Source organism: Schistocerca serialis, chromosome 1 (assembly GCF_023864345.2).
Source record: "Schistocerca serialis cubense isolate TAMUIC-IGC-003099 chromosome 1, iqSchSeri2.2, whole genome shotgun sequence".
Classification (NCBI taxonomy): domain Eukaryota; kingdom Metazoa; phylum Arthropoda; class Insecta; order Orthoptera; family Acrididae; genus Schistocerca; species Schistocerca serialis.
Genome location: NC_064638.1, coordinates 51,078,811 through 51,104,065, shown reverse-complemented (window position 1 = coordinate 51,104,065; position 25,255 = coordinate 51,078,811). Strand labels below are relative to the sequence as shown.

Genomic DNA, 25,255 nt, shown 5'->3' with positions numbered 1-25,255 from the left:
GAAAGACGAACAGATTGGTCTGGGATCAAACTGTAGTGAAAGTCTTGATGGGAAATATTTTATGAACAAAGGTACTGGCACCAGAGACAAATCTAGTGAACAGGAAGTGATACTGTATTATCAGCCATTCTCTCCAAAAGCATTGACACATTCATCCCACATGCTTCAGTTGTTTTCACTCTACTATACACTCCCAGCACCTTCATTTCAGAGGTGATCAGCTTTCATATGTTATAAAGTAGATCATAGAAACCGTATTTCTGCTGACTGTATTCTTCATAACCACCCTCCCCATAATTCAAAAGACAGCTCCATAAATAATTGTAAACAATTAATTCCAAGAAACTATTGAGACATTCAAGACAAAATAAGGAAAAGAAAACAAATGTCTCCAGTACACTATCTCATGAGAAAGAAGAAAAACAGTACATCAAAAGAACAGTATCTGTACATTTGTGGTGGTAGATTTCCAACTACAGTCACGATTTTGATATGATTTTCATTAATAAAGACATGCATTAATTTTAGTTACAATACACAGACATCAGTTTTCTTCAAGAATGAGTTATCAGTGAAAATATATGTCAAATAGTATATACCTAGCAAATAATGTAACAAAGATAAATAATATCTACACTGTCTTTGCCATCCACAATTAAGCCAAAGATAGGAAGCTCCTTCTACAAAACATACTGTACTCACTTCTGTACCAACAAAGAAAAAAACACATTCTAGCATCACCTGTCAGCTTCTGGGTCCTAATTGTACATAAACTGAACAACAGATCACAGTACACAATGAAATGGGACATTCCTATGGTTGTGCAGATTCTGAAACAAACATTTTGGCAGGACCTTTATGTCTGATTGACCACAGAAAGGTTAAGGGAGCCCCTGAAAATGTTAGTATCAAATAACTTATGGTAGTGCTGAACGCATCAGCTATGACCATTTGTAAACTAGATTCACACCCCAATATTTCCATTTAAGTTACTACACTAATAGGTTGTACAAAAATGTTCAGTTTTGAAATACAAATCATCCTCAGTTTCTTCTACTCACATCATTCATTCATTCATTCATTGGAGTCCCACTGTTTGATTAAGCCTCTTCCCTGGCTTCTCCTGGTATTCTGGCCTCAAGCTACAGGCATTGCAGCTTGTAGTCCATGTAGCCTGATATCCACTCAATGCCTCTCACCAGACTGTCACCTCAATGTTCCCCCCACTCACCTCTCTAGGATAGGAGCATGTAATTGTCTTATCCTATCTGTCACTCACTCCATCACTACATATGTCACTCATCTCCACTATCTCCCCACTACGTCTCCTACTCCTGCCTGTTCCCTGTCCATTTTTCTGTTTCCTTTTCCCTCCCTGTAATTCTCAACACATATTTCCACAGCTATATAGGTAAACTTTGTATTTCTGTAAGTCAGTAACTACTCGCCCCAAATCAAAGTCCTCAATATTCAAAAACATAAATATTATGATTTCTGGATTCTAATTCAATTGTGTATGGTGGACTGACTAAGGGGTTGCAGAAATCACATAGATAAGAACTATAAACCCACTATCCAATCAAAATACCTGGGCACCCTTATGTAATGGGCAACTGAGCATTTTAATTCAATGAGAGGTGGAGCTACTATTATAGGAAGTGAAATGATAATTAAATGGACACCCTAGCTGCAAACAGGCGGTGATGTACTTCATTGGGGAAATGTTGAAAATGTGTGCCCCGACCGGGACTCGAACCCGGGATCTCCTGCTTACATGGCAGACGCTCCATCCATTTAATCATAATTTCATTTCTAGCAAAGCTGCATGGTTATCCATGGCAATTGTTCTTTCGGCAACAGATACTGCCGTCATATATATTATAGGAAGTGGCAGGTAATACTGTTTTGTAAGCAGAATTCTTCAGTCAGGGATCTGAGTACACTGAACATGGACTTTTCTCTGCATTACACCTGAATAATTAACACAGGGATGCATTTCAGCCCTTCCAAACTTGCCCAAGTCAGCTGTCAGCGATGTGACAGTTAAGTGAAAATGTGAAGGAACAAGCAATGCTACATGAAGTCCAGGCACACACAGTATGCTGATGGACAAGTGCTTCTATCATTGTGGTAGCAAATAGTAAAAACCAGCTTGCAGTTAGCTGCTGCAGTCACTCTTCAGTTTTGAAGTGCAGCTAGGAGCCCGCTAAGTAAATGGCTGTGTACAGGGAGTTAGAAAAACTGGTTACAGTGGCTGAGCAGCTTCTGGAAACAACATATTTCTGTTCAACATAAAGTCACACTGACTGTAGCATAAAAACCTATGCCTGCTGGTGAGTGGATGAGTGGAAACGAGATTTGGAGTGACAAACAGTGCTATACTCCGTGGGTATCTGACGGAAGAATTTGGATAGAGTGACTACTCAGTGAACATTATCTGCCATTAACTCTACTGCCAACAATGCAGTGCAGAGCAGGCAGTGTAACAATATGCAATTTCTCCTCTTTAACTTGTTCTCCCCTTATTGTACTTCAGGATATGATAAATGCAGAAGGGTAAGTACATATTTGACAGTATTGTGTACTATACACAGCAGAGGAACAGTTCACAGACAACGACCGATTTGATCAGCTCAACACTTGTACCTCTCATGGATCAGCATTGTTAGGCAAAGGCTTATAACCAGTGGCATTCCTGAAGAAGGCTAGCCTGCCGATGTTCCAACCTGAAAGCAATGGATCGTCTTAGGGATTAGTTATAAATGGCATTTTCACTCCATACCCTGTGTCCAATATTTCTACCTTGTCTGGTATCAGCTATCAAGGAAGAATGGGCTGGCATCCACCCACAGATATTTCGAAATGTGAAAGTGTCCCCAGAAGAGTTCAAGTCCTCATAAAGGAGAACACAAAATCTTAATGTCCACTAATAGGTGTCCAGATACATTTGATTCTCTAGTGTACAGAGCAGGAATGTAAGCCTGCCACAGTGGCCTCTTACTCTTACTCACCAGGTGACTTCGCTGCACCTGCAGTACTGGGTCCAGCCTCTGGTGACCGTTGCTGATGCTGTTCTGCACTGCCTACTATTGTACACACAGAGCGTAAAACGTCTTTTAAGTACTTTATGTACTGCTTTAGTTAAGGCTGCAATTACGTGTAAATTTACTCTTACTCACCAGGTGACTTCACTGCACGTATGTCCTCAGCCCCAGTACTGGTTCCAGGCTCGGGTGTCCGCAGCCGCTGTGGTTCTGCACTGGATACTATTGTACACACAGAGAGGAAAACATCTTTCAAGTACTTTATGTTCACTTTAGTGACATGCTCTTAAATTATGGCTGCAATTGAGGGTAAATTTGCGTATTTTATCATGGACAATGATGTACTGAGGCTATAACCAATCTCTGAAGCCATAGTTACAAAAAGAAATCCACATTCATGGCATATAGGAAAAAAAATTTAAAAAAACTTTGGACTGTGTTCACTGGGCACCATGTTCACAGACTGTGCTTGTACGTACCACTCCAGAGGAGAGATGCACATATCAATGACTTCTTATCAATGAATGCCATTTTGAAAGAAGTTTTGTGTACACATTATGAAAAGAGCAATAGAAAACAACATGTCAAACATAAACGTACAGATATTGTTCATTAGTGTGATTTCTATTTTGTGTGTGGTGACTTACATCAGGGGACAATATGCACCTTCAGCACTGTACAGCTATCGCAGCAGCTTTGAGTGCCAAACTACATGTGTTAAAATAAGTATTCTGTGGGGACACCACACTGTCCTGTAAAGCAATAGGCTGCCGAAGGAGTTATTTCAACAACTGATGTGTGTTGTGAGACACACAAGAGGAACCTTCAAAATTATTGTGAGTGTCTCTTTTATACTGAATGAAGGTGATCTTTTAGTGTAGTTCACGAATGTGATGATGAAGGGGATAAATAATTTGTTAAGACAAAAGTGACATAGTAAGTTATTTATAAAAATGTGATGCATCAAAGGCATCAATTTTGATTTTTAAAGTAAACAGAGTTTGAGAAAAAGTATAGAAGATAAGGTACAGAATATAATACATCATTGTATTAAATAGTTACACTACATGACAATTGACTACAGTGTTAGGAGACAAACAACATGAAAGGGAAGCTGTGTTGACAGAGGAGTGAGACAAGTGTCAGAGTCCTGCACAACTGAGTAAGCGAGCACAAAATGTGAGATCAGGAGACCACAGCCTAACTTGATAGGCTGCCCACATCACCTGTCATAGACATGCACAGACGTTGTGACAGCCTTATACTATGTACAGATATAGATTAAGTCCTTTTGGTCACACATATTATAAACTTGCCAGTCAGTACTATAGGCAAAATGTCAAAGGTGGTGGTGTATGCATTTATCTAAATCCCAAGCTTAAATTTAAGTTAAGATATGAGGCTAAACCATTAATCATAGAAAAGAAAGTAATTGTTGCAGCAATTTGCAGATCACCATCTGGAGATACTGAAGTCTCTCTTAAGAATTTGGAAGAAATGCTCGACATTTTTCTCAAATGAGAACTCTGCCATAATTCTTTGTGGTGACTTTAATATTAATCTATTGGTCCAGAGTTCAGTAAAAGACAAGTTTTTAGACATACTAAAAGCTTCAACTTGTTTCCCCACGTATCAGCTCCCACTAGAACAACAGATTCCAGTGAAAGCCTAATAAATAACATCTTCTCAAATGTGGTCACACATGAAGTTGCAGTTACAAATGTGAATATAGGATTATCAGATCATAATGCACTAACCTTTAATCTCACTGCAACTCCCAAGGAGGGGAAAATAAAAAGGAGTACAAACGATTTTTCTCTACTGAAAATTGTAATCAGTTCAAAAATAATGTTAAAAATGCAGTTTGGCCAGAGGTCTTGGCACAAACAAACACAAATGATTCTTACAATACATTTGCTTCCACTTTTATGGCATACTTTGAAATGTGCTTCCCAAAAAAGCTTTTGAGTTACAGATCATCTGGATCCAAAGGGACCTGGAGTACACCCGGAATTAAAACGTCAAGTGAAACCATGATATTACTAAGTTTAAAGTTAAAAACATGTCATGATCAGCAGTTTGTTGAGTATGTGAGAACATACAAATAGACTTACCACAAAGTAATATCAAAAGCAAAATTATTAAGTAATGATAGATTAATAAGGCAGGCTAGTATCAAGTCCAGAATGATGAGGTAAAAAAAAAAAAAGAAGAAAAAAAAAATTGGGTCAAACTAAAGAACAGGAAATCCATCTTAAAAATAATGAAAATATCCCCATAGAAAAAACGCCATGGCAAACAATGTAAACAATTATTTTGTTAATATTCCCCTTAGTTTAAGCAACAATTAACAGTGATGTCTCCAATGGTAAATACCAGCATGATGGCAATCCCATCAGATGAGCATCAAGTTCTAAAAGTCATTAAATGCTTGAAATCCAAATTGTCCTCTGGTTTGGACGATGCACCTGTATCAATAATTAAAAAATTGCTCCACGTGTTGTCGAACCTATAGTGCACATAGCAAACTTGTCCCTTAGTGAAGAGATATTTCCGGATAAACTAAAAATCTCTAAAGTGATACCTCTACACAAAAATGGTGACAGACATAAAATAGAAAATTACCAACCTATATCTCTCCTCCCATACTTCTCCAAAACACTTGAGGAATTTATGAAAATCAGGGTTACAAAATATCTAGAAAAACAAACTAATAAATAACAGTCAACATGGCGCAGTACAGAAACAGCCATATTGCACAGAAATAGTAAGAAATTTTGAGTCAAACAGGTTATTGGAATTAATCTAGATTTAGCCAAAGCCTTCAATACTGTGAACAATGTAATATTACTAGGGAAACTTGAAGCAATATGCATCAGGGGTACCGTTAAAAATTGGTTTGAATCCTATCTGCAAAACAGGTCACAAGTTGTTGAGCTGAGGTCATCCAAGAATCTTCACAATTTTAAACCCATATCTGAACCAAAACAAATTTAAATAGTTGTTTCTCAGGGCAGCATTCTGGGCCCATTGTTATTTCTAGTTTATATCAATGACATACAGGCTCCAGACAGCCCAGCCAAAATTCTACTATTTGCAGATGACACGAGTATCATAATTAGTGATAAAAAAGAATCACTATGTACTACAGCAGAAAAAATGCTCTCATACATACAGTCTTGGTTTTATTCAAAAAGGGCTATCATGCTCCAATGTATTTACATCAGAGACGAAAATGGTAAAATAGGTCTAAGCAATAACCACACATGTAAATTACTAAGAAAGTACTTTGATCAATTCTTGAACGGTAGATAACTGAATTGTTAGCTAGAATTTCCAGATATTTGATGAAAACATGGAAGCAGATCTACCACCTACAGCAAACAAACAAACAAACAAAAACCCTGAAAAACAACAAAGCCAGTGGAGAAGAAATAAAATCATCTCAAACATAACTGGTGTCAAGCAGAAATGACAACTAACCTTCAGATTATGTCTGAAGAAATATGGGAAACTGAAAAGATTCCCGAAGACTGGAAAGTGGCTCCTATCCATCCTGTGCACAAAAAAGTCATAGGCATTATCTAAATAATTGCACAGGTATATATCTGTTGCCAGTGGGCTGTGTTATATTTTTAACAATATTACTAAACAAGGTAGAAGTAACACTTGACAGCCATTTGGGAGAATATCAGAGTGGATTTAGAAAGATCGAATCTGGCTCAGAACAGAATTTTAACTTTTAGTCCATACGAATTTTAAGACATAGTTTTAACATTTACAGGTTTTAGAAAAGCATTTGATTGACAGGTAAACAGTGGGTAAAGTGACTCGAGAACTTGGCATTACACTAAACTAGCAAACCTTATTCGTGAAACACCCACACACTGAAGCATAAATAAAGTTATGGTGTGAAACACCTAAGGCACTCAAAATAACAGGTGAAATGCAGGGTGACAACATGTTTCCACGCCACCTCAACTGCATCTTAGAGGAAATAGTAAGATAATTGAAACAAAAGGCAAAGAACACAAGTTGTCACAATGAGACTGGAGACTTCAGGAAAAAGAGATACTGAAATTCAGTGTCTAGTATTTGCAAATGATTATGCCATTCTTTATATAAATATAACAAATTCAGAAATACAAATCAACCTCTTAGAAGGAATACCTAACAAAGCAGCTTTAAAAGTTTCTGTAGAAAAAATTTTATAGGGCAAACATAAAAAAATGACCCAGAAATCCTAGTAACAGGTAATGAACTGATAAAGAGGGTTTATAAATTTAAATATTTGGGAGGAAAGATTCAAGGCAATGGCTTCAAAAATATTTGCTGTAGACAAAATAGTATGTAAAATGGAGAAAGCATATGATATAAACATGAACATTTACAACAAGATGTGTGTGTCTAAAAATTTGAAAATACAGCACTACAGCACAGTAGTAAAACCAGAATGTCTCTATGCAAGTGAATGTTTAATGTTGAATAATGAGTTATACAAACTTCAAGTCCTAGAATTAAGAATCATTTGAAAAATACTCAGGCTGCTAGGAAATCCATGAGTATGAATATTAAGAAGTAATGAAGTATATTGCAGCATAGGAAAAACAATTGAAATGCTGCAGAAGAGCTGACTATTATTTTTTGGACATTTATACAGAGTGAACAGCAACAGGTTAACCAAACAGATTGTTAAGCATCTTTGGGACAAGATGTCAACAACAGGACAGATTCAAGTAGTTAGGAAAGATTTGGAAAGAAATACAAGAAAAAGACCCAGCAGAATGATAGGATTTCAAGAAGAAAGTGTTGCAAATGGAAGCATTCCAAGGCAGGAAGAAGAAGAGGAAGACAGGGTCAGAATGGTCTGAGGAAGAAAAAAGGATAGATAGTGAAGACAAAGGAAACCTGGAAGAAGAACAAAGGAGGAAGCATTGAAATTAGTATGTGGTCATTAGATACCCCAAACAGAAAAACAAAAAGAAGAAGAATGTCTGTGATGTCATTAATATAAAACATCAATATCAAGGGCCCCACACACTTCCTTGGAGCACATCTACAGTTACATCTACAATGTTCCAGTGTCCTATGTACCGATATATCTTCAGCCTTGTCATGAAGCTCATTTCATTTGTACATATTTTTTATTTAAACCACCCACCATCAATGCATTATGATGTTGGTACATCATTAGAACATTAAATGTTGGGAGCAAAAACAGAGAGACGTCTTAAGTGAACACTGTGCACTGTGTTATTGTTACTTATGCAGCCGATACCAATAATGTAAGAGTGGGCACACAATGTATGCTTTAAGTCAGCCTTTCCCATCATTGTGTTTTGTGTTGTTGGGGGCATTACATGTGATCCTTGACAAGTTCATATGCCTAGGGATCAAAGGATACAGTTGTCTTTTCCACCATTTTTACGAAGTACATTACCTTGTTCTCACTTAATGTGGACACATTCTTTTAGGTAAATTGTCATTCTATGAATATTATGTTGACACAAAGCACTGCTACATTTTAATTTAAAATGGCTAAGACGGCAAAATGAGAACAGTGGAGTTTATGAATATGTGGTTTCAATGGTAACGTTTTCACCATGTATGGGGATAATGCCATGGGACAGAGCATGGCAAGGAAAGATATTCTAATTTAAAGGATGATTGTTTTGACATTATTGACCCTCCATTTTCAGAAAGACCTTCAGCATTTGATGAAGATCATCTCGATGCATTAATCCATGATGATGCACATCATTGCACTCAAGAACCAGAAAATGTGATGAAGTATGGCCATTCCGTCACTGTGCAGCATTTGAATACAAAGGAGAAGGTTCAACAATAAATCATACGGGTACCACATGCCAAAACATATAAATCAGTGGTTGGCCGTATGTACATTACCCTCTTGCTTGTTGTTGATTAGTGGGTGAATACCACTGACCATTTCTAACCTGTATTGTTACTGATGACTAGAAATTTTGTTTTTATGCTAATGTAAGAGAAAGAACGGAAAGGATGCCTTAGTCCAAACAGAGCAGCAGTGCCACATAGACATTTGAGCATCCACACAAGATAATGTTATGGATATTGTGCAGAGGTCCGGTGTTAGAATATTGCTGCGGGGTGTGGGAGCCTTACCAGGTGGGATTGATGGAGGACATCAAAAGGGTGCAAAAAAGGGCAGCTCGTTTTGTATTATCACGTAATAGGGGAGAGAGTACAGCAGATATCATATGCGAGTTGGGATGGAAGTCATTAAAACAAAGACGTTTTTCATTGCGGCGAGATCTATTTATGAATTTTCAATCACCAACTTTCTCTTCTGAAAGAGAAAATATTTTGTTGAGACCAATCTACATAGGTAGGAATGATCATCAAAATAAAATAAGAGAAATCAGATCTCCAATAGAAAGGTTTAGGTGTTTGTTTTTGCCATGCGCTGTTCAGGAGTGGAATGGTAGAGAGATAGTATGATTGTGGTTGGATGAACCCTTTGCCAAGCACTTAAATGTGAATTGCAGAGTAATCATGTAGATGTAGATGTAGGTGACCATGTGGTGTACTATGAGTTGCTTGCATGAGGTGTAACTTTCCTGTTGGTATTTATTGTCAACAACAGACATCTTGCAGATATAGTCCCAGAAAAACATCCAGGAAGACTGTGTGAAGTGGTGCTATTCCACAGTAACAGTCACCAGCATTCTACTAGACTGGCAACAAACACTATAGAACAACTGGGTTGAGAAGTCATTTTGCACCCACCATTTTTCATCTGATCTTGCACCCTCAGATTTCATCTTCTCTGCTCTCTGTTCAATGATCTTGACATACTTCCTTTGGGGTGAAAATACACTTTTAACATGGCTCTTTGCTACAAAACCACATGATTTCTACAGTTGTGGATCCAGAAAGTTATCCCAACAGACTGAAGTGAACAGCGAAACAAATTATATTATTTATGATGATTTAAGTCTCCAGTATGTATAGTCTGAGTTTTTTAACTTGTAGGAAACACTACAGTGTTATGCATCAGCCTAAGACGTTCGATTGGCCATGAAAGAGTTAATCTGGAAATAAGCAGTAAAAGCCTAAGCCTGGAATAACATTGTTGCGTTCTGTCTCTCTGCCAACCAGATAAATTGTCATAAACCTGCAGGCCAACTGCGTGAGGTGTTGTGGTGGACAGATTTAATGCAAATGTCATAGAGGGGATGGGGTGGCAGAGGGTGTAACATAGGAGGTACAGGTACAGGTACAGGTACAGGTACAGGTACAGGTACAGGTACAGGTACAGGTACAGGTACAGGTACAGGTACAGGTACAGGTACAGGTACAGGTACAGGTACAGGTACAGGTACAGGTACAGGTACAGGTACAGGTACAGGTACAGGTACAGGTACAGGTACAGGTACAGGTACAGGTACAGGTACAGGTACAGGTACAGGTACAGGTACAGGTACAGGTACAGGTACAGGTACAGGTACAGGTACAGGTACAGGTACAGGTACAGGTACAGGTACAGGTACAGAGCTAGGCATGGGAAAGGGCATTGTAGGGGTGGCTAGTACTGAGGGAAGAATTGTGAAACTTAAGTTAAGGGGAACTCCAAAATTTTCAAATTAGTGAAGCTGGTATGGGAGTAGAGGGGGCGAGAGGAGTATGAGATGGGTCTCGAGAATGCAGTACACAAGTTGTGAAGCCACCAACAAGTCAGCCACCTTGTACTCAGTAGCATGTTGTCACCGGGTAGTCAATAACACTCTTGGCAGGCGGGGGATTGAGAGTAACTGTGGCACCCAGATGGGTCAGGCTATTTCAGACATCAGTCAGGTGGCAAAATTCATTACTACTTATCGTAGTGTGCCTATTTGTAATGTTTGCTTAACATTACAATGACAAATTTCTAAATGTCAATTTGGTACATAAAAATTTGTCTTTTTTCTCTTTGACCACATTTCCCTCACAATCTACCACAGTACACATTTTCAATGCAACTGCACATTTGTAACCAATCTTTCGTAGTTACAAAAACACCGCAAATTTTCAGTATGAATTATGTATGACATAATTAACATCCAGTGTTAAGTTATAGTATAGAGTTTTTAAAAACTGTTTCACAAAAATTATTTAGCACACCACCAATGGAATATTAATGTCAAAGAAAAAGATGAAAAATAAAGTACCACATAATAAAATATTAAAGTCGTAACTTTAATGTGTAATTAAGCTACTGAAGAAAGCAAATATCTCACCTGCCAACAGCTCCTCCATCCTCAACTTCTGCGGCATCTGCAAAAATATTAAGAAGCTGAATAACTTTACATCAACAGAATTTGAGTGTAAATCAAACATCTTGATATGTGGCAGTGGTTGTCTTCTCACTGCACATGCTCATTTTAATGTCAAGAAGTTGCTAAATTAAAATAGTGATGGAGATTAGGAATCAGGTGCTGTGGCAAGTACATACATGTGGAATTTTATAAAAGTGAGACTGATGAAAACTGCATAATGATCCAAGTGAAGAACCACAAAATATTTTAATTTTAATTGTCTGAATTCATTACAGCTGCCATATACAGCCACTGTCACAGAGAAGGGCAAAGGTGCCCACAAAAAGCAAGGCAACATTGGTGTTTGGAGGCTGGTGTAAGGACACTGCCAGTGACCGAAATAATGGTACAGCTTAGTTTGCTGGAATGAACACCCGTCATGAAAGGGGAAAGGAATAACAGACCATTATAAAATTACAGACTGTCACAGTTAGGAGATAGAGAAATTATGTCATGTACAATTCTGATAGTGTCTCCATTGGATTTCAAGTTACTGAGAACCAGCAGATCCCAAAGCGTTGAGCCACAGCAGTTCACGTAGCACACGTCGCAAATGACATGCCATGTAGTGTAGCAGAGTTGTGGCAGCTTACAACTATGTGACTAACTTTCTTTTGTATTAGTAGTGTGATGTTGATAGGAAGCCATAAAGGACACATGAATACCGAGAATCCTGAACGAAACACTTTAAACCATCTGCAAGTACTGTAATGACTGCATACCTACAAAACTGGAGGACACTGGCCTCAACAATACATTATGATTTTATGAGCTTTGTCTATTTAGGGGTGTACTAACCTGTTCCAGAGTGTTGTTGTGTTAGAGTAATTCTTCATCAAAGTTCATATTTTGGATTCCAACATGCTAATAGCTGCCCCAGAGGTAAGGAGGTTTAATGTGTCGAGGGTATGCCCACAGATACTTAACATGCGTGGCCAGCACATAAGTTTTCATTTCAATTGAGTCACACTACCCTGTTAGGGAGCTTCTTACAGATGCAAGCAGTTTGTTCAAGGTACATTGTTGGTTAAGGTTTGGATAGTTATTTTCTATGTATTTTGTGTTGATTAGCACATGCTCAGTTAGCCCCGAAACTACACTGAATAGCTCTTGTTGTTCACACTGCTACAGCAGACTGCAATGTGATTGAAATATAGCACTGTAGGCATCCAAATCGCTATTGATGGCATTCTCCTGTAAAAATGCATCAGTGGCAACTGGCATCAGTGTATCAGCCTCACTGATTTGTACCTGTACACACAGAACAAGTGAGACTTGTGTGTTTCATAGTGAATGACTAGTGGAAGCCACTTCATACTGTGGACAGTGTTAAGGTGATATGCAGAAAAGTATATCTAATTTACTTAGAAGATAGTGTAGGTGTCTTGAAGTGTACTATGTGACATTGGTAGCAATGATATATGGCATCATAAATCACAAATACTGTAACAGCCTAGCACATGTTCATAGTAACACTGCAGAGAGCAACAATGACAGCATGAAGAACCAGCATAAAGGTGTGGGAGTTTAAACAATTGGAAAATTTTATATCCAGCAACTAAAGGAACTATATGCCAATTTGGATACACAGCTTAACCAACAAAACTATCATCAACAAGTGTGGTACTCAGTACTGATGACTTAACATCAGGCATTCCTGTCAGGGACTGCTGTTACAACTTTTACAAGAAACTAATGTAACATTTACACAAAATCCAACTGCAGTGTAAATTTGGATTCCTTGACATGCATAAGGCAAGTCCTACATCACTTGGAGGGGAAAGGAAATTTCAAAACTGAAGTCTTTAAAGTAATCTGTAAGAGCACAGTTTGACAGAACTACAGGCAATGCATCATTATCCCATTTTGGTATATTCGAACATTTAATTGGGAAGCTGTTAGAGCAGTTGCTGTGGACAATTTTGAAGCAACTTTGTATTTTGGCCATGCATATCTCTGTGGTCATGGCTAACAGGGATGGAAGCTGATATTATGTCAGCAGCAACACAATGTGACTAATGTGAACACATCCAATAAAGAGGCAACTGCAAATAAGAATTTTTTGTCGAGTAGTGACTTGAGTAAGAGCATAATTGGACTGGGGCAGCCCAACAACTAGGGTCCCAAAGGCAGTCAAAACAAAGGAAATACAAGAAATTAAAATGGAAACAAAAAGTGGAAAAATAGGTAAAAACATCTGACTAAACACGTCCACAAATGTCCATAGCTCATTGAGGGGCTACAGCAGTGGTCTGGAATTAGTCCTCTGAAAGTGAACTAAATGGATTTTGGTCCACTCAGCTTGTGTCAGTTGCTAACAGGATGCGGCTTAACTTCCAGCACTGCAGTACCTCATGAGAAACAAGTACTTTTATTCACTCTGTGAATGCAGTACAGAATTCTCTGACCAGTCATTTGCACAGAAGTTGCTGGTGGTGACTGCACTGAAGTCATTCCATGTGGTACTGTGTTACAATCATTACTGTATGCCTCCTACCAGATTTAAACACATGATAATGAATTTAATAATGGTTACAGAGAGCCAAGGATGCTTGCACAAGGTAGACCAGAGTGGAGAACTGCATCAAACCCCATTCGGACTGACAGTAACAACAACAAGAACAACTGCAGTCCATAAACTGGGTGAGTATGAGCCTAACACCAAGTGGTGCTTACTTTACAAACTGATTTTCTGCTACATCAGTTCCATACTGACTTCCCTCCTACCTCCCTCCCGCCCACCCTACCTCCCTCCTTTCGCACTGAAGTTCTGCAAGTATGAAATGTCTGAGATGAGTGGCAGTATAGTTACTTCCCACTCACCAAATCTATCACTCTTACTGAAAGGTGCAGTGATGTAAGACAGATTGTGATTTAGTAAGCAAATTGAGTGCACGGTCTTGCTATTGTTAGGTAGCACTGATTGGGACAAATGACTGACAGTCGAGATCAGATGGCCTCTAACAAAGCTGTGTTTAGTCAGGCTGTGGAGGATGCATGGGGAAATTACATGATGCAGTGTCCACAGTTGCATTTTTCCTCCATTACATGAAGGAAGAACAATCTGTGGACAAAGTTCATTGCTATAGCCCAGGATTCAGACAAGAAATAAACACGTTTTGTCCAACAGAAATTAAATGTCATTGTTTCTTATTCTACATACAGCATGAGGAAACACATGTACTCCATCAAATAAATGCAGCATACAGACCAATTTCTATATATAAACACCATTTAGAAACTACAAATTATCCTACTGCCCTGTTTTCTTATTTGGTCATGAGAGACTTTCCAATTTGTAATTTGCGTGTGTGTGTGTGTGTGTGTGTGTGTGTGTGTGTGTGTGTGTGTGTGTGTGTGTGTGTGTGAGTGAGTGAGTGAGTGAGTGAGTGAGTGAGTGAGAGAGAGAGAGAGAGAGAGAGAGATGTATTTTGCACATTTTTGCCCAGTCTGATGGGTGGCAATAGAGTGGGAGAGAGATGAATTTGACATAACAAAAAATAGCCCTAAAAAGGGGCACTCTTGATTTATTCATTTCATGTATGTAGGCAGAGAGCAAGTAAAGAGAATGTAATACTCAAAATATTAAATTAAAATAAATTTATTTCAGGTACAAGGATAATGCCAACTAGAACTAGCTCAAATTTCCTTCTCTCATCTTTGATATTTTTCCGTTACCAAGAGATTTTGTGCTGGCTCTCACTGGCAGAACACTGCACAGCAGAACAAGGAAAGAAAGTAAAATGTTCTCAGTCCATAACATTTTCTCCAGAATGCCCCATTATTTCTGACTTCAGTCATGCACCCTGGCACTGAATCTGTGAGGCATTGGACCCATTTGTCAGAAGAAACAACCCCACCGAGGCTTCAAAAAAAGCAGTCCAAAAGAGCATCAGCTATAAATGGTGTGTTTCACAGCCAGTTCTCTGTGTGTTCGTGCTACTTACACACACATAATTTCCATTGTGTTCAAGTGAGCAGTCTCTCACACCCAGTCCATTACATTAATGTCTATCTTGGACAGTTGCAGTTGAATGAGCAGACCTATACACAAGTGAATATTCCTCCTGTAGCATGAATTCCCCTCCACAATATAGCATTCACACTAAATGCAGCACCACTTTCTTCAAAATGTGGACATACAGCCTGCTACTGATGAAGCATTCCTGCTCCTCTCACAGGAAACCGACGCCCCCGGCGGGGAAACCGACGCCCCCGGCGGGGAAACCGACGCCCCCGGCGGGGAAACCGACGCCCCCGGCGGGGAAACCGACGCCCCCGGCGGGGAAACCGACGCCCCCGGCGGGGAAACCGACGCCCCCGGCGGGGAAACCGACGCCCCCGGCGGGGAAACCGACGCCCCCGGCGGGGAAACCGACGCCCCCGGCGGGGAAACCGACGCCCCCGGCGGGGAAACCGACGCCCCCGGCGGGGAAACCGACGCCCCCGGCGGGGAAACCGACGCCCCCGGCGGGGAAACCGACGCCCCCGGCGGGGAAACCGACGCCCCCGGCGGGGAAACCGACGCCCCCGGCGGGGAAACCGACGCCCCCGGCGGGGAAACCGACGCCCCCGGCGGGGAAACCGACGCCCCCGGCGGGGAAACCGACGCCCCCGGCGGGGAAACCGACGCCCCCGGCGGGGAAACCGACGCCCCCGGCGGGGAAACCGACGCCCCCGGCGGGGAAACCGACGCCCCCGGCGGGGAAACCGACAATCGGCTAGTACTACCTGTTGTCACCACTTATTCGCCATTATGTCTGGACCCTCGCGGCTGCTAAACTACTGTTTGGTCTTGGTAAGACAACTTATCTGTGAAAAAATACATTTTTCCTCATTGCATTCAGATGTAGCTCTGTGGCTACCAGCCAGTGTAACTTTTCCTCACTGAGTTCCTGTTTTATAGTGGATCATTGTGCATTCAGTACAGCTTTCCTTGGCCCTCAACTAACTGCATCATTGGAACTGGGAAGTTGGTCACTCACTACAACTGCTTCGTATCTAGGGGAGGGATTAGTTGGCTCTTGCAGGCAAGCTATGTGTTATCCTGCTGTGTGCTCAGTATCTTGAGCCAGGCATTCTGCTGATAGTGCCTCCTTCAACAAAATTCTTTAAAATTCTGTTTACAGTAGGGGTAGACTTCTGACATTCCAAAGATTCATCAATCACACAGGTTGATATTTTATCCAAAGTTCCCAATACTCAGGCAACTTCCACTCCCATAGTCACCCTTGGGGTGAATTTGTATAGCTTTAAAAATGCACGTTACTACCCCTTAATATTTGTCATGTCAACACAGGATACATAGAAATTCACGACTCTGCCAGATATGTGACAAGCATGGATGGAAAGCCAAATCATCTGCATACTGCATATGTTTGCTTAACCTTGCACAGCTTACACAGAGGACAGGCCACATATTTAAACAAAATTTCCTTAAACATTTTTGCCATTTATCAGCATGACAAGAGAGGAATCAGCATTGAACTAATATGCCATTTCTGATGACTAACACCTCTGACAATACCTCAGTTACAGTCATCCACTCACAAGCAGCACCACAGGAAATTCACAGTCAAGCAAACATTAATGGTTTGAGTTGAAGCCAGGGCATGGGTAACGACAACCAAAGGTGTATTCATTTATTTCTTATGTCTCTTACTTGTAATTAGGGCCTCAGTGATGTTCTAAGGCCTTCCATGACATCTTCCACTGATCTGTGCCCGCAACTATTGTTGCTATGATGGTCTAACACAAGACTGCAACTCACCTCGCCATCATCTTCCTTATCTTCCCCTTCTCCCTGTTCCCTTTTTCAAGCACAATATGCAGTACACTAGGACTCCCATACAAGACAAACATTGTGTGACGAAAACCTGAATAGTATTGTAAACCCCGTGAAGAAATTTGATCTCTTTTTGCTGTTGAAATGTTTGTGGAAGCGCACATCACAATGTTGATATTGCGCTGGACTATACACAAGCACTGTAATGGAAAGTGAAGTTATAGTTTGGCACATGTGACAGATGAGATCTGATGGAATATGATCAAATGTTTTGTTGCAACACTTGGCTTACCTAGGCCTGCAACTGGATGATACTGTGAATCATTAGTTTTACTGTTTCTATTCTTTGCCATGAGGTCTGGTTTGTGTTCAAATAGCTATATCAAACTTGGCACCCATTCTACATCTACATCAGTAAAGGCACATAAGTGAGTACTTAACATGCCAGCATCCAAGTTCAAATGCATCTGGAAGCTTTTAATTGTTGGCATTCTTCTTTCTAGTAGTTCATAATAGATCTAATAGATTATAGTTAATATTCTCTGACAAGTAGCTGACCCAGTAATGTTGATAACTAATTTGATAATGCTGCCTGCCCATTCATTAGAGCTTTAATGGCTGTACGTAGTTGCAAAAGTACATCATTATTTGTTCACACTTTGTCAAAGTACTCTGGGAAATTTTAACCACTGCTTTAAACATTTAAGGATGGTAAGTATTAAGTGTGGTTGTAGTAGTGTGTAATATTTCTTATCATGAACTGTTAAAGGTATCATGTTTCATTATGTCTTTTAAGAAGAGCTCGTCAAACGTTGTTTTGTTGTTGGTTATTTTCTCTATCATAAAACATTATAACTTTCATGACTTTAGCTACAGGTAGTTTAATAAATGTATCTGAATCAGAGTGAAGCCCATACGCAACAAGAGCAGCTATTTCATTACTCAGACACACAATTCCATTATTTGCATAAATGTCAAAAAAATCTGTCTCTCTTTCTAGTGAATTTGCAAAAACAATTAAACAATGGAAATGTGTAGCTTTGAACTCTGCACCTTCAGGTCACCGTGCAATGCTTCCCTCATTTCACCATGGAGAATGGATTTGGGAAGAGCAGGTAATTTTGAGGCCTTAACCTTCATTCCAAAACATGCAGAGATATATTTTCAAGCTGCAAAATGAAGAATATGAGTGGCAGTGGAATACAAAAAAACTTGTTTTTTTAAAACTGGTCTTCCATTCTTAGTTGCTTGAATGGTAGACAGTGAGCACTTAGAATCTGAATGCCAATAAATATACTAAGGCTAAGAGTGTGCTTATGTCAGTGATTTGAACCTTCCGAGAGTGAGGTCCATAACCTATGCAGTTAAGTAAGCGATCACTAGCATGAATACTGAGTTAGTATCAGACACCTCACATTTACCACACTAATGACACTCATCTCCCCGAGATCAATCCCTGGTCTGGTTTTTACGGCACTATTGCCAAATGGTCTGATCTTTCCAGGCTTTTGTCTAATAAGACACAATTGTTTGTTTGCTGATGAGTGTACACTGACCCCTAACTCAGCACATCAATGCCTCCAGCCATCACAGTTCTTCAGAAATGAATTTAACAATACCATGGAAGGCACAGAGGCATGACAAAAAAAAAAAAAAAAACTGTAAGAAAGTGAGCTCTCAGTGAACAAGGCCTCTGTTATATATAGATAACATACACTCACATACTCACGCAAATGCAACTCTCACACACGTGATCACACTCTCTGGCGGCTGAAGCCAGGCTGCGAGCAGTTGCACATGATGAGACAGGCAATCATGTGGGGGTAAGGAGGAGGCTGGGACAGGGTGTGGGACGGTAACAGGGTAGGGGTGGGCAACAGTAGACTGCTGGAGATGACCTGCAGGAGACAGGACATAATAAGGTTAAAGGCAATAGCAAAGAGGGTCACACTCAAAACAGTACCCTGAGGCACACCAACTTCCTGGTAAAGGTGTCTGACAAGGCAGTACCAACATTCCTTGAAAAATCAATACTTTAAAAATACCTGAAGGACATGGGGCATGTGGCCTCAGAAGTGCCACATGTAGAGAGATCAAGAATACCCATCCTTCAGAAGGTGTTTCAGGCTTTCTGCAAATTTAAAAACACTGGCAGTGTCTGATATATCCACAGAAAACCATTCGCGACACACGTTGACAAAGTGATGAGATGGTCAGCTGCAGGACGGCCTGATCAAAATCCGCACAGTACAGTGGTCAGTGAATTGCCACACTCTAGTCGCTATACCAGCCAGGCATGAATTACATGTTTCATCAGTTTGCAAACACAGCTTGTGGGAGAAATGGGGCAGTAACTAGAAGGAAGGTATTTTTCCTTACTGGGCTTGGGGATGGGTATGGGAATGACAGTGTCTTTATGCTGGCATCTGGCAAACGGCGCCCTCTGCCCAGATGCAGTTGTACATAAGAAAGAGCAAGTGCTTGCCCACAAAAGAAAGGCTTAGCAACATCTGAATGCAAACATCGTCCAGCACTGTGTTGGAGGATCGATAGGAAGTGAGAGCAAGTTATCGCCCCCTCATACTAAAGGCAGCTTGTAGCACTCGCTAATCTGCCAAAATAAGGGTACTACCCAAGCCTCCTCCACTTGTTTCTGGTGGAGGAAGGCAGAATGATAGTGGGTGGAGCTTGAAATCTCCGCAGAATAGCAGCCCAATGGATCTTGGTCCTGCAGGGCCCATACAACAGATGAGGTAGTGGAACTGTTAGAAGAAGTAGTTAAGGAAATCTAGCTAGATTTTTGCTATCCTGAAGGGTGCAACGACACTGTGCATGCAACTGTTCATAATGAATGCAGTTTGCCATCATAGAATGGTGGTTAAAAACATGGAGAACACATCTCTGCATGTGAGTTGAGTCACAACACAGCTCAGTCAATCAAGGCACTGGGACATGGCACAGTAAAGATGAAGGGCGAGAATGGAATATTGTGTGGTGGTAATGATGGAATTTGTAAGATATTCTACCTGGCCATCACAACTGGAGAAATTATGTTACTCTAAGGGTGCCAGGGAACAGTAAATCTCGAGTCATCCCTAGAAAGTTGCCATTTGGGTGTGCATATATGTGGGGTAGGAGTCAGAAAATGGATAGCAAATGGTAAATGGTTGCTCGAGTACGTACTAGAGACAGTGATGAGATGATGGGCAAATTGGGCAGTGCAGGAGATTTCCAGATATGGGTAGGAGTGCATGTAGTATAAAAGGAAGAGGGGTACTCCCACGATAAGGCAAATGAGGTTAAGGTGACTGAGAAGTTCAGCCTAGAGGGCACCTCTCTGTCAGGTTCTGGGAGATTTCCAAAGGGAATGGTGTGCATTACAGTCAACGAGCAGCAGAAAGGGGTGAGGGAGTTGGCCAGTAAGCTGGATAAAGAGTGTCCACGACACCGAATGACTGAGGGATGTAAACAGTACATATGGAAAAGTTCAGGAGAGGAAGTAAAACGCGGATAGGAATAGCTTCAAGCTGGGTAGTCAGGGAGAAATGTTGACTTTGAACGTCCTTCCATATGAGCAGCATGACTCCCCTCTCTCCTCCTACGATATGGAATGCCATCTTTGGAGAGAGGGAGTCAAAGCAGACTGGGAAGAAATACAAAAGTGCAAATCAGTCTGGAGGATGCAATTTTGTTTCCTGCAGGCAGAGAACTAGCAGAGGCTGCAATTCCAAGAGCAGCCGCAAGTCATCTTTTTGGATTGAAGGCCACTAATATTCCATTGGAATAATGTCATGATTAGGAAAGAGGAGGAGGAAAGAGGTGGAGAGGTGGCACCTCAGCGGCCATTCCTGTGTTACATTCTTGACTGCATTTACATTAACTTATGGCTCCTCTTTTTTGGTTTCTTAAACATTTTATTTTATCTGACACAAGCCTGACCTTTAAGATTTGTGCCACATATTGGTCCTAAACAACAAGATGTATGAAAAAGAAACCACTTACTGGATAAAGGACTGTTTGCCATGGTCATGGGAGCTGGCAAGTAAGTCAATGCAAGATCTGAAAGATCACAAGAATGATCATTCAATTCTGTTTAATATACCAGAGACCTATATTAATGTTACTGAAAGCAAATCCCTAATGACAAAAGTAACTAAACAGTTACTTTGAAATCACACTGCACAATTTGTGATGCACGTGCTTAAGTACACTAAGGTAGTTTTATTGAATTACTAATCAACACGTGTCAAACATAACAAACACTATGGCAAGTATACCTCTCAAAGTAGTTTACTTGGTAGTTATTTCACAAGCAGGAAAGTATTTTCAGAAGAGTTTAGGAAGTTTGACAGGCCATGAATGTATGAAGGAGAATGAGTCTGATATCATTCTAGAAAGGTACTTTGAAATGTGTTTGCAATTGCGAGTACCTGTCATTTGTGTTTGTGATATTTGTTCAAAAATGGAGAAATCTCAGTTCCCAACTGCAATCAGTAAGCATTTTAGACAACAGTAAGTGGTAAGTGTCGATTTTAAGGAATATTTATTGTCGTGTTTAATGAGTATCAACTATGGTGTAACACATCGCTTTGGTAAAGGTGTACATCCCACAATGTCTATAGTACCGATGAACAATGGTCACCACCACAAAGTGATATATATATATTTTTTTTTAATTCAAATGATGGCTTTAAAATTTTATACCCTTCTCTGTTGTGCATAATGTGGTGTCACCGCCAGACACCACACATGCTAGGTGGTAGCCTTTAAATCGGCCGCGGTCCGGTAGTATACGTCGGACCCGCGTGTCGCCACTATCAGTGATTGCAGACCGAGCGCCACCACACGGCAGGTCTAGAGAGACTTCCTAGCACTCGCCCCAGCTGTACAACCGTCTTTGTAGTGGTGGTTCACTGACAAAATACGCTCTCATTTGCCGAGACGATAGTTTAGCATAGCCTTCAGCTACCTCATTTGCTACGACCTAGCAAGGGGCCCATATCAGTTACTATTGATATTGTGAATCATGTACCATCAAGACAGATGTTCATCATTAATGGATTAAAGTTAAGTATTCCACCAGTTAAGTCAGTTTTTCTAAATTCTAATTTCCTTGTCCTGTTCCAGACCTCACGCCAGTCTGCGTGAGTTAAAACGCATGCATTTTGGCCTCCTCTAGTAACACCTGCCAACCACAACACACAAAATCTAGTGGAGATTGATGCAGCATATCTGCAGGATGGGATAACAATAATTAGTTTATCGTTCTTCACAGTTCATGATGAATTCAGTGTTTTATTCTATCATGATGATGATGATACCTGGTTAGGGGGCACTCAATGGCCTGGTTATCAGCATCCACACGAATCCCCAAATTTTACATGGTCCAGCCATGCCGCTTTCACAAATGATGATGGCAACACAAACAACCAGTCCATGGGTTTATTCCTTGCTGTCTCATTCTTGTTCAGCAATGTGCCTTCCCCCTAGAACTGTCAGCATCATGACAACTGCCATTACATCAGGAGAACGAAGATGAGGTCGAGCTGTCAGTAAGATTCTGTACACTAACCAATGACACATGACTTGACATTAATAATTAAAGAGAGTTACTTGTTTTAAATTAAGAGCCAGTATATGAGTGGTCTTTGAGATATTTTTTGGTTCATTTAGCAGGTAATTTAGACTTGAGATAGCATTTCAGTTAACAGTGCTAAAAAAGTTGCAAAGTTTGTGATGTCAGGAAACAGACTGCCATGGGAGATGCAATGAGACTGAAATGGAGATGAATAGGATATTAATAAAGGAGTTTATTTGATTAAGCAAGTTGGTAGTGTGCAGAGTAGCTCAGAATAGGAGGAAGTATTTTAACGGTTCAAAGCCCTGAGCTGATGAAATATGTCCTCACCCTGGGAGGAGGACAGGAAGCAGTGTGGGGTTCATTACATGCCACAGAACCAAACTTTATATGCTACTGGTGAAAATCACACTTGCTCTGCCAGTCTCATACGTGCATCCACTACTTTCACTCACCTGAGCGATGGGACGTGTGCCTTCCTCCTCAGCAGGGCCTGATTGACAAAAAAAGAATTTGCGTGTTAATTTAAAAAATACTTTATCTGCACAAGTAAAACAAACTAGTGATAAACTAAGTGTGTTTCAACATGACCTGATAAAGAACAGAATCAATTGTTTCTATCTTTTAGAAAAAGTACGGATCAGTGTATAATTGAGCATCTAATCTACTCAATTATAAACAACGATCAATATTACCGAGTTCCAGAAAGCCAGAACTTTATTCCGGTTGCACGCTTGCTATCTGAAGACTGGCAGGGACAAATAAATGTTTATTGTCATCATTTCACATAATTATTGATCAAATTTTAAAATCTGCTTAATAAAACATACAATCTTATGTTACACAGTTAACACAGTGTCACGTTTAACATTTAGGAACTGTGTGTAAGCTTGTTTATGCACCTTCACTAATTGCATTCATGTACCGACATTATATTTATCCAGTATTTGGCAATGAGAGCACTTGGTGTTTTGCAGGAAACTTCACCAATAATTTTAAATTATGATGAATTTCTCTCACAGATACCCCACAGAAAGTAATAGCAAAAATGTTTATCACTTACCACATTTTTGCTGTTTGTGCAGTAATAATGCCACATCAAACACATTCAATGTAACACTCCTTTCTTTACTTACAGATGGGTACAAGTAGTGAGGAGAATGAGTGGCAGGTGAGGCAGATTATTTCTCAGGTGGATTTTTTGTAGAGGTGAGACAGAAAGAAAATCTGATGCGTATGGGAACAGGATGGATTAGGAGACATAATAGGAATGAGGTGGAAGTGGGTTGTGTAGCATCTGGCTGGTGCTTTACAATCATGCCTTATGCCACACAACAGAGGTATGTCAGTTGCTGGCATCTTAACAGGCTTGAAACTGAAACTCACCCTCAGTGCAGCGGATCTTGCAAATGACAGCCACTGCACAGTTTCCACCCTGGAGCCATGCGACACTGGACAACTTAACAGTATTTCTCCGCTACATAGCCTTTGTAGGGGAATGTACAGTGGCTCACCAGCCAACCCAAGTTCCAGACTCGACATCAACTATCTACTTTGGAATGCATGACTATATTAATAAGAAGGCAGCCAACAATATTGGCATTGCCAGTGCAACCTACAGCAATGTTTGTCAGTTGTTACAGACAGAGTGCTCAACAGGAAGCTTCAAGAATAGTTTTCATATTAGTGGCAATCTTTTCATGCATCAGGGCATTCTCTTCCTTGCCTTCATCAGAAAGTTGTTTCATTTGCTTCATGTTGGCATGTACCATCTGTGCCGCAATGAAACACTCTTCCTCTTGCTCACTCAGGAACATCTCTCTTCTTGTGCTTTTATAATTATCTTTTTGTCTCTGGAAGCTTTTTACCAGTGTCTTGTGATCCATTAGGTAGCCTTCATCTCTGTGTTCAAGTGCTTCTGCATAGTGTTTGAATGGTTTTGCTCGATGTTCAAATGCCTTGTGCCACTTCTTTCTTTCATCCTGGTATCTTTCTGCCTGCACCATTCCACATCATCATCCCTCCTTACTGATGTCTTGGCCCAATTTCTGTATTTTTCTTCCAGGTGTTTGCCTCATGGATGGCACTGCCATCTCCTCCATGGGGATGACAGTTCATACTTTTGGCTGCTGTTACAGTCAAAACTTTTCCTCTGAGCACAGCAACATTGGAATCTAGGACATCATCATCATCAGTGCAGCTTGCAGTGCTCAGCTTAGCTCATATTAGTGACAACCTTACAGCATATCAGGAGTATTTTTATGTTGCTTGCACTAGGAAGCTGTTTCACGTGCCCAGCATTATCATGTGCCTTCTGTGTTGCAATAATGTTCTAATGTTCATGGCTACCTGAGCACATCTCTCTCCTTGTGCATGGATCATCCACATTAGGTGGGACATATGACCACGAGTGTGGGTGGCGGATGGGGCAAGGCAGCTCCCTGCTGGACTCCCTGTGGAGAGGTGAGGCAGAAAGACGAACAGATTGGTCTGGGATCAAACTGTAGTGAAA

The 25,255-nt window shown here is 40.4% G+C and overlaps 1 protein-coding gene across 1 annotated transcript in view; it reads left to right on the top strand.

Annotated features, from left to right (window-relative positions):
* The window catches only part of LOC126457649 (uncharacterized), a 28,871-nt gene extending 4,018 nt beyond the window's left edge, over positions 1-24,853 (top strand). Inside the window, exons 2-3 of the mRNA XM_050094543.1 lie at positions 15,562-16,060; positions 24,809-24,853. Of these exons, the coding sequence (XP_049950500.1) occupies positions 15,562-16,060; positions 24,809-24,853 (544 nt within the window). The remainder of the gene's footprint in view (positions 1-15,561; positions 16,061-24,808) is intronic.
* Positions 24,854-25,255: the final 402 nt, after the last annotated feature.